This window comes from Lepus europaeus, chromosome X, assembly GCF_033115175.1.
Source record: "Lepus europaeus isolate LE1 chromosome X, mLepTim1.pri, whole genome shotgun sequence".
In the NCBI taxonomy this organism is placed as follows: domain Eukaryota; kingdom Metazoa; phylum Chordata; class Mammalia; order Lagomorpha; family Leporidae; genus Lepus; species Lepus europaeus.
The window spans coordinates 45,099,329-45,116,267 of NC_084850.1; the positions used below are offsets into that span (position 1 = coordinate 45,099,329).

Sequence of the window (16,939 nt, forward strand, 5' to 3'; positions counted from 1 at the left end):
GCCTCTCATCTCAGCAAGTTGCTGGATGTGCACACAAGAGCTGGCGCAGCTGCTATGTATGTCCAAAATGGTACCTGCCCTCTCTCAGCTAGTTATCGGGTGCTGTTGTAGAGGACATGGGAAGAGGGAAACATACCCCCTTTTTCTGTAGTTTAGCGGGTACCCTGTCCTGCATAGGGCTCTAGGCCGGACTCATGCCAGGCTCTCCCTCTGGCTAAATCACCAGTGGCATGGGCTGCTGCAGTGTGATCTCACCTTACTCTCCTAAGCTGGTGCTCTCTCAGGCTCTCTGCTGCTGGGGTCCTGTGTTGTGTCCTTGCTCATGCTATACATCTATATCCTCCACGTAGATATATAACATCCCTCTTCTTCCATCGAATTTCTATTGCAGTTTTCTCCCTCTCTCCTGACTATGCACTGTCTCCACCTTTTTTGTTTTTTTAACTATCTTCCCCTTGCCTAGAGCAGTATGCTCCCTCCCTGTTCTGCCATCTTGGAGCCTCTCCTGTGCTGATAGTTTTGCAGGTATATGCATATACATATGTCCAACCTCATAAAATTGTGTGCATTAAATATGTGCAGCCTTTTGTTTGTCAAATATACATCAGTGAAGTTGTTAAAAATTAAATCTACTCTTTTTAAGCAGACTATAAAATTAAGCCTCACTTTTAGCTGTTGGTGTCATTTGAAACTGTTTTGATTTCCATGTGCTTAGGTTTGCTTTTATTTTCCCTGTATATGCTTTCTCTTAATATTTTTGATCTCTGGAGTTGTTGGCTTTATGTTAACAGCACATTTTATGTTATTTTAGTTGTCTTGAGGTTGTTAAGACAGACTTCAGGACAAGGACCATGATTTATTTGTCTTTATACTCATTATGCTATGTGGGCCCTATTCACATTTGCATTATGAATTAAAAACTAATGGTGATTGACTCTTATGTTAGCATTTTAACAACTTTTGATAATGATTTTAAGTTATTAAAAATAACTTTCATTGAAGAAGTGAACCTATACACAGAGTGTAATGATGTTGCTACTTTGCATAAAATTGTCATAGGTCACCATTAATGTCCTCTGACTCTGTATTTACCATTAGTCTTATAATAAAGTAACTTTTAGTTAGTGTATGAAATATATTGCCTTATTCAAAATACTTTCCCTACTTCCACCATCCTTATTTTTATAGTTACCAGGTAGTGACATTGCCAGTGGAAGTGATGTACTTTCTGATGTCATACCCAGTATTCCAAGTTCACCTTGCCTGCTTCCTAAAAAGAAAAACAAGCACCGGAATTTAGATGAACTTCCTTGGAGTGCAATGACAAATGACGAGCAGGTAAAGACCTCAACATTTAAAAGCATATGTGTGAAAAATGTATATCTGTTTATTTCTTATTTACAGCTAATGGATAAATGTGGCTTTCTTAGGGAATCTGAATTTGAGCTTTAAGTGTTTGTCAGAGAAGTACTTCAGATATATAGAACATGTTGTAATCAATGTGCTAAAGGTTCAGAGGTTTTGAGCATTAATGTTTGCTGTCATTTTCCATCACATAGGTGGAATATATTGAATATCTGAGTCGTAAAGTCAGTACTGAGATGGGACTTCGAGAGCAACTTGATATTATTAAAATAATTGATCCTTCTGCTCAAATCTCCCCTACAGACAGTGAGTTTATTATTGAGCTTAACTGTCTCACCGATGAAAAACTGAAGCAGGTATGTAAAGAAAATGCAGATTGTATACCTATTGAAAAACACCATCTTCCACTAGACTTGGATAATCATAAGTAAATCATATGTGAAAATATGGATAATTAAGGTCAAAGTCAGTGCTGTGAAATGGTAGAAAAACGATGGAAAAATTTGAGAACACATGGTTTTTTAATAGGTTTATGTGGATCTCACCTGGCAGTGCCTTTCTGGGTCAGTGTCAATCTAGAACCTCCCTGTCAATTATATAGGCCTTGAAACTTAATTCAGCATTTAAGGAGTCATTAAGCTGAGGTTTATATTTTTGTAAAAGAGATGAGTTTACAGAATCAAAATACTAATTAGTATTAATTAATAAGAGCTCTGCTTTGGTGAACATCTGAGCTGAGAATTTTGAATAGTCTTAGGGAGCCTGCCTAAGACAAAACCTAATGAATTTCCCATTTGCTATTCTGAAACATGCATTTCTGGTATATTCTTTGTTTTTAAGATTTATTTATTTGAAAGTCAGAATTAGAGAGAGAGAGACAGAGAGGGGTCTTCTATCTGCTGGTTTACTCTCCAGATAAAGCTGCAATGGCCAGGACTGGCCTAGGCCGAAGCCAGGACCCAGGAGCTTCTTCCAGGTCTCCCACGTGGGTAGCAGGGGCCCAAGCACTTGGGCCATCCTCCACTGCTTTTCCCAGGCCATTAGCAGGGAGTTGGTTCGGAAATGGAGCAGCCAGGACACAAATCTGTGCCCATTTGGGGTGCTGGCACTGCAGGCAGCAACATTACCCACTAAGCCACATTGCCAGCCCACATTTCTGGTATATTCTAAATATAGTCTTTGCTGCTCTCTTTTCTGTTACATGGTTAAAATGAATACTATATTCTGCTTTTAGATTGCTTATTTGTTTTGTGTTTATCATTATTTATGAAAAATCGCTTTCATTTCAGTGTTTCTCCCAGTGGCCATAGTATAATTTTTCTAAATTCCAGTCCATTTTTCATTAGTCTTGCAAGTTGATGCCCTGAATTTGAAGAAGATATCATTGGCCTCTAGCTAAGATTTAGGAAATACCCTAATCTTAGATATAATCAGCAATTTATTTCAGTCATCTTAGGTGGGAATCTTTAACAAATGCCTAATATCATGTATTTTGTTTTGCTGTTAGTTTCTGTGTCCGAGTATTATTTTCTTACAGTCCTAAAATGTGAGAGCTAGTACATTTCCATTTACTGGTTATATTTTATAGCCTTTTAACATTTTACTGCATAACAAGTTTTCTAGAACTGTGAACATTGGCAAATTTTCTGGCATTTACATCTTTTCAAAAATGAAGACTTATATATTTGAAAAGCAGAGTTAGACAGACGGACAGATAAAAACACAGTGAGAGAGAGAAATATTAATCTTCCATTCCCTGGTTCATTCCCCAGATGGCTGCCATAGCTGGGGCTGGACCAGGCTATTGTCAGGAGCCTGGAATTCCATCTGGGTTTCCTACATGGGTGACAGGAGCCCAAACACTTGGGCCATCTTCCACTGTTTTCCCAGGTACACTAGCAGGGAGCTGGATTGGAAGTGAAGCAGCTGGGACTTGAACCAGTGCTCATATGGGATGCCTGTGTCACATGTGAAAGGTTCCTGTTACTCCACAATGCCGGCCCCTGGTACTTGTGTCTACATTTAAAGATTACTTTTGCCCTTCTGTCTTCTTGACACATCTGCAGAACGTTTGACAGTCTTTTAGATTCAAGACAGTATGACTTCTTTCCCCAGAATTTTGAGGGTAGAATGTCAAGATGCAACACTAACAAGTTTATGTCTATGTGTCTCAAGGTCAGAAACTATATCAAGGAGCATAGCCCTCGCCAACGGCCTGCAAGAGAGGCCTGGAAGAGAAGCAACTTTAGTTGTGCAAGCACCAGTGGAGTGAGCGGTGCCAGCGCCAGCGCCAGCAGCAGCAGTGCCAGCATGGTCAGTTCTGCAAGCAGCAGTGGGTCCAGTGTTGGAAACTCTGCTTCAAACTCCAGTGCCAACATGAGTCGAGCACACAGTGACAGCAACCTGTCTGCAAGTGCAGCAGAGCGGATTCGGGATTCAAAAGTAAAATGTCTCATCAATACAAAACTTTACCTTTCAATATTAACATTAGTACTCCTTCATATAAATTTCTTGGAACGTGAATATAATCCTGCTATCTAGATGCCTGTGGGTTTGGTTTTAATTGAACAAGTAGGAAGCTCTGCTGTTAAACAAAGCACTCTAAGCTGAGTGCTTTGAAATACTGTTTGGACCCACAAGTCATTCGATTTTATCTGATTTTTGTGTCTGTTTTAAATAAGCTAAATTGATGGAAGTAACAAGTGATTCTCAAGCTTGCAATACTGACTGCAACTCACTACTGAGCAAATCTTACTACATTACTGATGTTGCTGTCTATTAGCTCCTACGATTTTCGATTTTCATGTGTGTCTTTTGTTGTGTGTTAAATGTTTCTCTTAGCATTTTAATCATGAATGCTTCCTTTCTCAAAATGTAATAATACATTCTGTAATTTCTGTCTAGTCCTTTCATGGCTGAGAAATTCTGTAAAATATTGTTGGGCACTTAAAAGAAAGTATACGTGTGCTTAGAATGCTCCCTTGGCTTAGCAGGAGAATTCAGTTTCTTGCAATGGCAACAGAGTCAGAGGTCAACTTAACAATGATCAGAGAATCTCTTAAGGTCGTTGGAAACCCAGTGGTGACTTGAAAATACACAAGAATTCCATCCCTAGTTCTTAATGAAGTAGCAGAAATGTAGCCAGCTCTGTCGGTTGCCTAGGGATTTCTCTGGATTTATGGTCATTCCTTTCTGGTGTCAGTTCACCAGTGACAAGGATTGCAGTACCCACTGGCTTTCTAATAGGCTTTTAAGATGGGATTTACCCAATATGAAAAAGGCGCTGATTTTTTTTCCCAGCCATTGTAAAACTGCTGGTGATTTTGGATGAAAGGTACCATGATATCATAAACATTAGAGATGCGGACAATAATCTCTACATTTGCATTCAATATTGTCTCCTAGTATTAATTTTTTGCTTGCTATGCATTAACAACCATGTACCTTAATTTGATTTAAAAAGAAAGTTGAAATGACTGGTTATCCATAACTAGCCAAAATGACCAAGTTTCAAGCCTTTCTAATCAGAAGAGTCACTGGTGAAATACCATAAGAATAGAATCTTACTTCTAAGCCAATGGTTCACTTTTTGGAAAAAGGATCACATGGCAGAGCAATTTGAACAGCTCATAAAAATCAGAATTTGAGCCATAAAGTATTTTGGCATGGATCTGCCAAGATCTAAACCTTACTGATTTAGCAATTTTTATTTTGACAGAAGAGATCCAAGCAGCGGAAGTTACAGCAGAAGGCCTTCCGCAAGAGGCAGCTGAAAGAGCAGAGGCAGGCCCGGAAGGAGAGGCTCAGTGGGCTCTTCCTTAATGAAGAGGTGCTGTCCTTGAAAGTGACTGAGGAAGACCATGAAGCAGATGTTGATGTTTTGATGTAATAAGGGTGAATTCATCAGCATTCTTTCTAAGCATTGAAGTGTTGTGTCCTCCTTGGTTTACATGCATCATGACCAAAATTTTGGTTAGGGCTGTGCTGACGTACCATTAATAATTTAGATCAGTGGTTCTCAGTGGATGGTCCTGGGGCCTGCAGCTTCATCACCACCTGAGAAGTTGTTAGGAATGCATACCATTAGGCGCCATCCCACATCTAGTGAATAGCAAAACTGAGGGGGAGAGGCCCAGCTGTTGTGTTTTTAACCAGTGCCAGGTTATTCCGAGATACACTCTGGTTTAAGAACCACTGGTTTTGGTAAATGTTTTGAATATTTAAACTTTGTGGTGGTTAAGTGGGCTTTTTAAATACTAGTACTTTCACAGTTCAGACGATTTCAAGGTACTGCTGACAAGTAGTTTGTCAGTGTATGTACATGGAGCTCACAATTCAGATTCCTTTTTTGTATTATGATTTCTTTGTTTATTTTTTCTAAAGGGCCATAGCACAATTCCCAGTTCCTGGTGGAAGTCTTTTGAAGTGTGGGCAAGGTGTAGATTGCTGTTTACAATAGTGCCTTCTTTAGCTTTAGTTCTATTTCTTTTCATTAACTCAAAGGTTTGAAAACAGGCTCTAATCTTTTTCCTGTTCAATTTGTTTTTGTTTTCCATTTTTATAAGTGCTGACTACTGAGAAGATCATGTTGTTACTAAGAACTAAAATTTTAGATTTGATGCTATGTTAATTAATATTAAAATGGAGAAAGCAATCAGACAAAAAGCCAATTCTGCTTGTCCATTGCTTTCTGAAGTTTTAGGCTGTAAAATTATCTCAAAAGCAGAAGACCAATATCTCTCTCCCTCACCCTCTCTCCCTCTCTACCTCTCTCCCTCTCTCCCTAACCGTCTCTGATTCTTTTTGTAGGTAATTTTTTTTCCAGCACAGCTCTAATTTTTAAATATTTGGTATAAATCTTTTTTTCTGGCATGTGAACAGAGTACTGTTCAAAATTAACTGATGAAAATCCTTAGAGTTCTGTTAAACTTCCCTACAAATTTCTAGAAATATACAGAGCAGCAAGATATAGAAAACACTGTAGCCTGTTGGTTATTAATAGAACTCTAAATTTACTTCAAATGTTTGCATAGAGAGATTGCTATTATGAAATCAGAAATAGTGTGATCCCTTTACTTCTGTCATATGCAATTGAATGTTCACATGTTCAAAGAAGATGGAAAGTGATACTACTGACAATCAAGCTGCTTTCCAACTGTCATAAATTGTTTTTATTGTAGATAACATTAGAGAGTCATTTTCTGTAGGAAGAGTTGTAATCAGTATTTTTAAAAACTATATAGTCCAGAGGTTAGTAGGATTTCTACTCTCTTTTTAACTTTGTGTTGTAGTCAGGTAGCTCATTAAGAAAAATAATCCTGATTTGCATTGTTAATTCTCAGTTGGTATGAAGACTTAAACCTTTACAGTTCCATGTTTTGAAATTTTGATTTCATCTTGGTTCCTTAAAGGTTTGAAGCATTAAATGTGAAGATGAAAATACAGTGCAGCTTAGCTGAGATCTGTGGTTCAGTTACAACCTTTTAAAGACAACTAAAGTAATAATTTAAAATATGACTAATATAAAAGCATGTATGTGCATATGACTTTCAGTGTGAGTAGTCCCGACTTCCCTACTACCCTCTTCTTGGTGCTCTTAACCAGCTTAGGGAACTCAGTGAGAGTTCAGGGATGGGCCTCAGAATACTCTGAGGAAGATGGAATGGGCCAACCTCCTTGTTTGTTCTTCTAAGTCTAGGAAGAGCAAATGGAGAGAAGAGCAAATAGGTTTGAATTGTCTACCTGCTTGTAGCAAAAGCAAAATCCCACAGACTAATTGCCTGTTCTCTTTACCTGTTCTTCACGAAAAATAGGCCCCTTTTGGAGAACACTGACAGCATTTATCTAATACTTGGAAACTATTTACTTGACAGTGACCAGTAAAAGAAAATCCTAAACAGGGTCATGAGGTAACTGAAGACCAGTTCTACTCTCCCAACAGTCACATAATCTTACTACCTTAGATTTAGCTTAAGTCACTATTGGACACGTTTACCAAAGTGCCACAAAGCCACATTTGAAAGCTTGTAAGGATGTGAGTGCTTATAGACTGTGGCATGAGATCTTGTGTAAATCTGGATGCACTGTCTTTGCAGCCCTGTAAACTAGAGGTAACCCATAAAGTCGATTTGGAGAAGATTGAAAATATTTCTATCAATCAGAAGAAAGCAGGTTAAACAACTTGGCCTACTTATGATCCAAGAAGATTCAACTTTGTTTGTAATCACATGTTTAAAATTTCTCTATCCTTCCCAAAAGAAACCAGCACAAAACGACATAAACAAAAAGTTATATTGTCTTTGACAACATGCTAGATTACTTCTTCTGTTTTGATGCCTCATGTAGATAATTCATTTGAATTATCTCTTTCTTGAACTAAGTAATAATTTGTTCTACCTGATGTATTTCTGAGTTCAATTTTAAAAATCGGTATTTTTAAAAAATATAAACCTTAGCTAATGAGTTCATACAAAGGTGAAACTTATTTGTTCCAGTGTCACTGCTCACCTGTAGAAAACTGACATTGGAGAAATTAATATCTCCCTTTTAAAATAAACCTTGTTAACTGAGGGCATTGAAAAAGTCTCCACTGATTTATCCAGAAACATTTTATTAGAGATTCTGTAATAGTGGATCCCTACCACAGCTTTTTAAAGTGTGAACCTTGGACTAAACAAAGGGCATGTATTTTTCTAGTTTTGCAGCTGATCAAAGGAAGGCAGTGTAGTGAAATGTGAGTAGGGTAGAAAGGGCTAGTTTGTTCTGTCCCAACAAGAATGTAGAGTATAATAGCACTTTTTTTTCATGATTAGTGTTTCATTTTTGTTAGGCTGTGGCACTTTTGTCCAGTTCCTCTGTCCCTTAAGTAAATTAGATAAGACCAAATTAAACCTAGAAACTGACTTCTGAAATACTGACTATACTTGTAAAAGCTAACTTGAGATGTATTAATCCCCTCATAAGGGAAAAATTACAAGAAGCTATAGGTATTCAGATTCTGATGAGCTTTAAAAATTGTAAAATTATTAAATGTCTTTGTATTTAAGCCAAAAATGTTTGTGTACACCAATGTAGAATCCTGTTTGTTTCATGTTCTGTAAGTAGAGACTTTTTCTTTGGTGGCTCACTCTGTATAGCCTCATGTGCCTTAAAAGTAGTGAACCCTGTACTTTTTGTCAGTTATCAGATTTTTCCAAACTCAAAAATAATCGAAATGTTGTAATTTGTTTTATATAAATGCCCATAGTATTGGAGATCAGTAAGCAAAGTTGTTAAGTTGAACCAATCAATCATAACAGGACTAAAACAAAACAAAAATGTTCAAACCTTAAATTTCATTTGTAAAACTCTTATTTTTGGCTTAGCTAGATCATTGAAGAACCTTAAAAGTTATCTAAAATGTTGCTTAATGATTTTTTAAAAAATTTTTCCTTTTCCTGAAAGAGATCATAGCTACCAGGGTGATTTTTTTAAACCCAGATAACTTTTAGTGACCTGGGAAGGTCATTTTCAAGGTATAGGCAAAAGTGCTTCGAGAATAGAGATTATATAGCAAGTTGATTTCTCTGGTTAACTTTAGGGAATCATTGAATTCACTTGTGTAATAGCTGAAACACTCCTCGTCCCTTTACTTTATTGAATTACCTTTTAGCACTTTTATCTTCAAGAAGAATGCTTGTTTAGAATTGATGGAAAGTAAGCTATAGTTTGGGATAGTTGGTAGGAAAATTCCCAGCTGCATTCAAATAATAGTTTTGACGTTGAGTGCCATGACATTCAACACGTTTAAATGAGTCGATTTAATCCTGAAAAGGACTGTTAGGAAATAAGTATTTGTATACACATGTATGAGGGTGCTTCATAAAGTTTGTGGAAAATGGAATTGAAAGTGTGAGTTTATTTTGGCACAACAACTTTTGAAATCTGGCATAATTTTTTCATGGTATACATTGTATAGCAGCACCAAATAAATTTATACATTTAATTCCATTTTTTCCATGAACCTTTTGAAGTACCATCATACTGTGGGAACTTTGGATTAGTTTTTAAGTCTGATAAAGTAAGATAAATATTATCTTAAAAATTAAATTATGCTAAGTGGGTAAGAACTAGCTGAGAGAGATTTTGAACTAGGCTCTATCAGTATAGTATGTGGAACATAACTCCTTAGAATGCTTATTTCTTTGGAAAGTAATTAGCTTATTCCAAAAGGCTTAGAAGGAATTCTGAACATTCCTCTAAGTAACTGGCTGTTAGGAGTAAGGAAATTTCATGGTAGAGCTGAAGCTCTAAATTGATGCACTAACATTTAGTTTTCTTATTTTCCTCTAATAATAAAATTATTTTCAGTTTCCCCCTCCAATCATTTTTAAATTAAGATAATAGATAATAGCCTAGATCCTATAGTGATAAATTTTAATTTGACATTCATACTGAACTGAGAAAACCTGATTTGGTCCTCTCTGAATTCAGTATTTAGTGCTTTTTCTGTATTGTCAAATTTTTGTTGCATCTTTGTGGTCACTGGAACCTGTGGAAATCTATGTTCTTTTTTTGTGGAGTGAAAAAAGGGAGAATTGTTCTAATTATGCATATACGTTTTAACTATGTAAAGGTAGTTATAGAATTAATATGTACAAATGACAAGTTAACACTTACTGTTCTGAATTGTTCTAAGAACAGTGGCCTGAATCCATGACTTGTTTTGTGGTACAGCTCGCTCTTTAACAGTAGCTGACCTATTGGATTTCAAATGAGATTTTGGAATTAGGTTATCTAGGTGAGGCTTTTAGAAATGGAGCGGATAGTGTCTGTTCCTGTGTAGCAGATCAGCTTAATTTCCTATTTGAGCACCCTGATTTAGATAAGTATCATCCATTCTAAATCTTTGTGTTGGGAATTTAATAAGATTGTTGTCAAAAGCTATTAACAATCAACACAAGTATATGTGAAGCATTTCACAGATGGTTAAAAATTTCAAATTGTTTGTGGAATATTTTTTGTTTTGTTTTTTAGTTTCAAAGATTAGTCATGTAGCATCAATACCATAACCAAAGCAAGTAGGAAGTTGACTAGTTTGGAGAATCTTCAAGTAGTCTGAAATCTGTAACGTAGCAGATAGTTAACCAGGATTTTTTTCCTGTATTCCTGCTAAATGTATTACTATATTAATGCACTTTTGTACATAAAACTTTCTTCTGTACATGCTGTACTTAACTACGGTGTACATAAAGCCTGATTTTTCCTGAAGCTGTGAGGGCGTAACAGTAGCTATAACACACAAGTCATTTCTATTTTGAGTTTGTCCTTGTACTTGAAAGTACTTCAGTAGTTAGATCTAAATGAGTGTGTATGGTTGTAATTAAAACTATCAATGTGGCAGAACTGTCTTTTGAAACTGAATATCAGAATGGGAAATGTCATTTTGGTTATTAGGAACTCTGGTAATAGTACCATTCTTTTTGGTTCTTTTGATGTGTCTTCAGTTTTTACAAACCCTGCTGCTGTGTCCTACTTTATATTTTGCATTTGTATTTCACATCAGCTCCTTTTCGTGCTCCATCCCAGAACATTTCCCAACAGAGAGGAGTTTCTATCTTTTTTCTCATGGTTTGGGTCCAGGACTCTAAACTTTTGATTGGTGAAAACCCTAATTTGCCAAGTATCATTGGCAAGATATTTTTTTTCCAGAGAGTTCAAACTTCTAGAGAGATTAGCATTCATAGTAAGTGAAAATTAGATCTGATTTTTTTTCTGGCCAAAGGTAAGATTTATCTTTCTTTTTTATCTAAAAAAATTTTTTTTAAGTTAAAATATTATAAAGGAAATGTGGGCAGTTTTAGGAGACATACTGGAGCGATTCAGCTTTTTAGCAGCAACTCTCTCTCTTGCCACTAGAGGGAGATCTGGTTGCTCTCTCCTTTGGGAAATGTCTTGGCTGTTTTTCTTTTAGCATAGACCTTATTCTTAAAATTTGTTTCGTGGTATAAAATGCTTTCATTTATTAATTAGAGGTAAGTTAAGTAAACTTGTTTAATGCAGCCAAATATTCATGCTTTTCTGTAATTTTCAATTTTTAATAAATGTGAGTTAGATATTAAGTAAAACTATGTGTGTTTGTGTTTTTCTTCTCTTAGATACTCTGGAGTCATACTACGCATTTTGGCAGGCACTAGCCACATGTGGGTATTTAAAGGAAGTGAAGATAAATGAAATGGAAGAATTTTTTCGTTAGTCCCATGAGTGATAGATACTTCATGTGCCCCATGGCCACGAGTAGCTAGAGACTACTTAGTGTTTTGTAAGGCGTAGGGTATAAAACAGTCCCATCTTCACAGACAGTTCTGTTACACAGTGCTGTTCTAGAGGTTTGATGATTTGTAGCTTTCTCTGGGAGTTTGTCCTTTGGTGCAATTGTAAGCAACAATGCTGGGACACAGAACTGAATACATACATTTTTAAAGACTCCAGCTTTTAAAACTATGCTTACATATAAGAATTTATTTATTTATTTTTGACAGGCAGAGTGGATAGTGAGAGAGAGAGACAGAGAGAAAGGTCTTCCTTTTTGCCGTTGGTTCACCCTCCAATGGCCGCTGCGGCCGGCGCATCGTGCTGATCCGAAGCCAGGAGCCAGGTGCTTCTCCTGGTCTCCCATGCGGGTGCAGGGCCCAAGGACTTGGGCCATCCTCCACTGCCTTCCCGGGCCATAGCAGAGAGCTGGCCTGGAAGAGGGGCAACCGGGATAGAATCCAGCGCCCCAACTGGGACTAGAACCTGGGGTGCTGGCACCGCAAGGCGGAGGATTAGCCTGTTAAGCCACAGCGCCAGCCTACAAATAAGAATTTATAACATAACATTGAAAAATACATAAATCCAGTTATCTGCTGGATCAGAAGTAAGCCCAAGTTGTTTAACTTGTTTTCTTGTAATTGTTAGAAAGGCAGAGGACACAATGCCAGCCCAAGTATGTGATTTTTAAAAGATAAGGGCATTTATATATATAAAATATATATATAACTTTATATAAAATTTATATATATAAAACTATGATACCATCATCATATCTCCATAAGTAAAAATAGTTCCTTTTTGTTTTTAGTATTTTTTAAGATTTATTTTATTTGAAAGGCAGAGTTATACACAGAGAGAGAAAGACAGGAGGAGAGAGAGAGAGAGAATCTTCTATCTGCTGGCTCACTCCCCAAATGGCTACAACAACTGCGGAAGCCAGGAGGCAGGAACTCCATCCGGGTCTCCCATGTGGATGGCTGCCTTCCCAGGTACATTATCATGGAGCTAGATCGGAAGTGGAGCAGCTGGGACTTGACCAGGCACTCACATGGGATGCTGGCATCACAGGCTGCAGCTGAACCTGCTGCACCGCAATGCCAGCCTCTATTGTTAAGGTATTTTTAATTGGTGCACAGTAAGTGTACATATTCGCAGTATGCCATTTAAATTTATACAGTGTAGAATGATCAGAGTGGGGGTAAAGATCTGTCTCCTCAGACATCTGTGATTTTGTATTGGTAGCATTTGAAATCCTCTACTAGTTATATTGAAATATTCAATTAATTGTTATAGTTACCATATTGTGATATAGAACATCAAAATGACTTTTCTTATCGAACTGCCCTGCACCTATTAGCCACCCTCTCTGTCTCTGTCTTCCCTGTACCCTCCCCAGGCTTGGTACCTACCATTCAGTTCTCTACTTTAGGATAAACTTTGGCTTCCACTTAAAAATGGGAACATGTTATATTTGTCTTTCTATGCCTGACTTAATTCACTTAATGTCCTCCACTTCATCCAGTTGCAAATGACAGGATTTCCTTCTTTTTATTGCTGAAAATATCCCATCATGTGTACACACCACTTTTTCTTTCTCCACACATCCACTGGTGGGCACCTTATTTGATTCCACATCTTGACTGTTATGAATAGTGCTGCAGCAAACAGGATTACAGATCTCTCTTCAACATACTGATTTTAATTCCTTTGGATATATATCCGGTTATGGGATGGCTGGATCATTTGGTAGCTCTGTTTCTAGTTTTTTGAGGAGCATTTTCCATAGTGGCTATAGTAATGTGCATTCCCACCAACAGTGTAGGAGAGTTTGTCTACATCTTTACCAACTAGCATTTGTTAAATTTCTGAAATTCCTTAATGCCAAATATCTGGTCTACTTACTTGAAATCAAAATCATAATTGCTAGTCTTGTTAATATTAAAATCATCTGCCTTTTTTTAAGATTTATTTATTTTATTTGAAAGGCAGAGTTAGAGAGGAACAGCGAGAGAGAGACGACCTGGGGCTGGGCAGGAAGCCAGGGGCCAGGAGCCTCTTCCTGGTCTCCCAGGTAGGGCAGGGGCCCAAGCACTTGGGCTGTCCACTGTTGCTTTCTCAGGCCATAGCAGAGAGCTGGATTGAAAGTGGAGCAGTGAAGCCGGCGCCGCTGCTCACTAGGGTAATCCTCCGCCTGCTGTGACTGCACCCCAGGGTTCTAGTCCTTGTTGGGGCACCGGATTCTGTCCTGGTTGCTCCTCCTCCAGGCCAGCCCTCTGCTGTGGCCCCAGAGGGCAGTGGAGGATGGCCCAGGTCCTTGGGTCCTGCACCTGCATGGGAGACCAGGAAGAAGCACCTGGTTGCTGGCTTCGGATCAGCGCAGCGTGCAGGCCGTAGCGGCCATTGGGGGGTGAACCAACGGAAAAGGAAGACCTTTCTCTCTCTCTCACTGTCTAACTCTGCCTGTCAAAAAAAAAAAAAAGTGGAGCAGTGAACCGGTACCCATATGCATGTGAAAGGGAAACTCGAACCAGTGCCCATATGGGGTGCCAGGATCTTAGGCGGCAGCTTTACCTGCTGTGCTTCAATGCGTGCCCCATCATCTGCATTTTGTTAGCACCAGAATAGAACAGTTAGTTCTAATGTTGGTTTGTAAGTCTTAGTGATGCCTTGAGCACATTTGCCTAGAAAGTGAGCTGTTGCTTTTAGATTAAAAACAAACTCCCGTTGTTTTTCTTCACTATTTTGCGACTGAAGCCATAGAATAGTTTGAGTAGCAGGCAGGAGAGATAGTAGCTTTTGAAGATTAAGTTCAGGCCGGTGCTGTGGCACAGCAGGTTAAAGTCCTTGCCTGAAGCCATATGGTCACCGGTTCAAGTCCCAGCTGCTTCTCTTCCGATGCAGCTCTCTGCTATGGCCTGGGAAAGCAGTGGAGGATGCCTAAGTCCTTGGGCCCCTGCACCCACATGGGAGACCTGGAGGAGGCACCTGACTCCTGGCTTCGGATCTGCGCAGCTCCGGCTGTTGCAGCCATTTGGGGAGTGAACCAATGGATGGAAGACCTCTCTTTGTGTCTCCACCTCTGTCTGTAACTCTATCTTTCAGATAAATAAAATAAATCTTTAAAAAAAAATAAAGAGGCTGGCGCCGCTGCTCACTAGGCTAATCCTCCGCCTTTCGGTGCCGGTACTCCCGGTTCTAGTCCCGGTTGGGGCACCGGATTCTGTCCTGGTTGCCCCTCTTCCAGGCCAGCTCTCTGCTATGGCCCAGGAGTGCAGTGGAGGATGGCCCAAGTGCTTGGGCCCTGCACCCCATGGGAGACCAGGAGAAGTACCTGGCTTCTGGCTTCAGATCAGTGCGGTGCGCCAGCCACAGCGGCCATTGGAGGGTGAACCAACGGCAAAGGAAGACCTTTCTGTCTCTCTGTCCACTCTGCCTGTCAAAAAGAAAAAAAAAATAAAGAAAGAAAATAAAAGATTAAGTTCAGTCAGGTTTTTTTCTGTCCCATCTACCTCCGGGGCTAAGAATTTTCATTTTATCCAAAATGGCCCACATTTGGGTATAAAGAGTTATGTGAGGGAGCCAGCACTGTGGCACAGCGGGTTAACGCCCTGGCCTGAAGCGCTGGCATCCATATGGGCACCGGTTTTAGTCCCGGCTGCTCTTCTTCCGATCCAGCTCTCCTCTGTGGCCTGGGATAGCAGTAGAAGATGGCCCAAGTCCTTGGGCCCCTGCACCCGCGTAGGAGACTTGGAAGAAGCTCCTGGCTCCTGGCTTCGGATCGGCGCAGCTCCGGCTATTGTGGCCAATTAGGGAATGAACCATCGGATGGAAGACCTCTCTCTCTCTGCCTCTCCTCTCTGTAACTCTCGACTTTCAAATAAATGAATAAAATCTTTAAAAAAAGAGTTATGTGAGGATACTGGGAAGGGGGGATGAAAGGAAAAATAGAGATTATTATCCTGTTGTCCTTTAGAAATTAACACATATTTTTAAACAGATGTAACTGACATTATTGATTTTTGTTTGGTATTTTTAACTTGTCAATATTTAAGCATTGTACAATTTGAGATCTTGAAGGAACTGTAGGGATCACCTAGCTTAGTAGTTTTCACACTGGAGCAGTGCATTGGAATCCCCAGGAGGACTTGCTAAGATGCTGATGCCCAGGCCCTGCCCCCAGAGTTTCTCAGTAGGTCTGGGGGTGGGGACTGATAATTTGCATTTTAAGGAGTTCCTATGTGATGTTAATTGTACTTGGCTGATGAACACACTGAGAACTATTGAGGTAGCACTATCCATTTTTTTCCTGCCCTCCTCTTTTTTTTTACTATTGGATTTTTAAAAAAACTTTTATGTAATAAATATAAATTTCCAAAGTACAACTTTTGGATTATAGTGGCTTTTCCCCCCATAACCACCCTCCCACCCGCAACCATCCCATCTCCCACTCCCTTTCCCATCCCATTCTTCATCCAGATTAATTTTCAATTATCTTTATATACAAAAGATCAATTTAGTATATATTAAGTAAAGATTTCAGCAGTTTGTACCCATACAGAAACACAAAGTATAAAGTACTGTGTGAGTACTAATTATACCATTAATTCACATTGTACAACACATAAAGGACAGAGATCCTACATGGGGAGTAAGTGCACAGTGACTCCTGTTGTTGATTTAACAATTGACACTCTTGTTTATGGTGTCAGTAGTCACCCGAGGAGGCTCTTGTCATGAGCTGCCAAGGCTATGGAAGCCTCTTGAGTTCGCCAACTCCGATCTTATTTAGACAAAGCCATAGTCAAAGTGGAAGTTCTCGCCTCCCTTCGGAGAAAGGTACTTCTTGGATCTGCGCTCCTTTTGGAATGGAAAGTTTATACCAAGAGGAAACAGCTGGTTAGTGCATACCCAAATCCAAATGCAAACCTTGAGGGGCCTTATTCACACTCCAGTGCAGTGATTTTCCCATTATAGTCTGCATTTTTTTCTTTAAGCATAGTTGGCTCCAAAAGTTTTCTTCTGCATATTCTCACATATTTGGGTTTTCGTTGTGTCCCTAAATCAGTCCAAGGGTCAAAATTGTTAACAATTTCTTTTTGCTTGCTGATGTGTTTTCCTGGACAGGATTTCATATCTTTTATTAAGTTCTCAAATGGTTTTCCTTCCCCCTAATGACAAAAACTCTTTTTAGAGGAATTTTGGTTTTTGAAAATAACTGAGGGTCATTTGTAGGATGTCTGGTGGTTAATGTGGGTGAGAAAGCTAGAAATTGATGGATTTG

At 38.9% G+C, this 16,939-nt stretch overlaps 1 protein-coding gene across 2 annotated transcripts in view; it reads left to right on the forward strand.

Annotated features, from left to right (window-relative positions):
• Window positions 1-11,454, forward strand: part of FAM199X (family with sequence similarity 199, X-linked) — a 30,710-nt gene extending 19,256 nt beyond the window's left edge. Inside the window, exons 3-6 of one of the 2 annotated variants that reach the window (XM_062183407.1) lie at window positions 1,189-1,338; window positions 1,560-1,721; window positions 3,541-3,807; window positions 5,084-11,454. In XM_062183407.1, the coding sequence (XP_062039391.1) occupies window positions 1,189-1,338; window positions 1,560-1,721; window positions 3,541-3,807; window positions 5,084-5,254 (750 nt within the window). In that variant the 3' untranslated portion in view covers window positions 5,255-11,454. The remainder of the gene's footprint in view (window positions 1-1,188; window positions 1,339-1,559; window positions 1,722-3,540; window positions 3,808-5,083) is intronic. The other variant, XM_062183408.1, reaches the window with a different exon arrangement.
• Window positions 11,455-16,939: the final 5,485 nt, after the last annotated feature.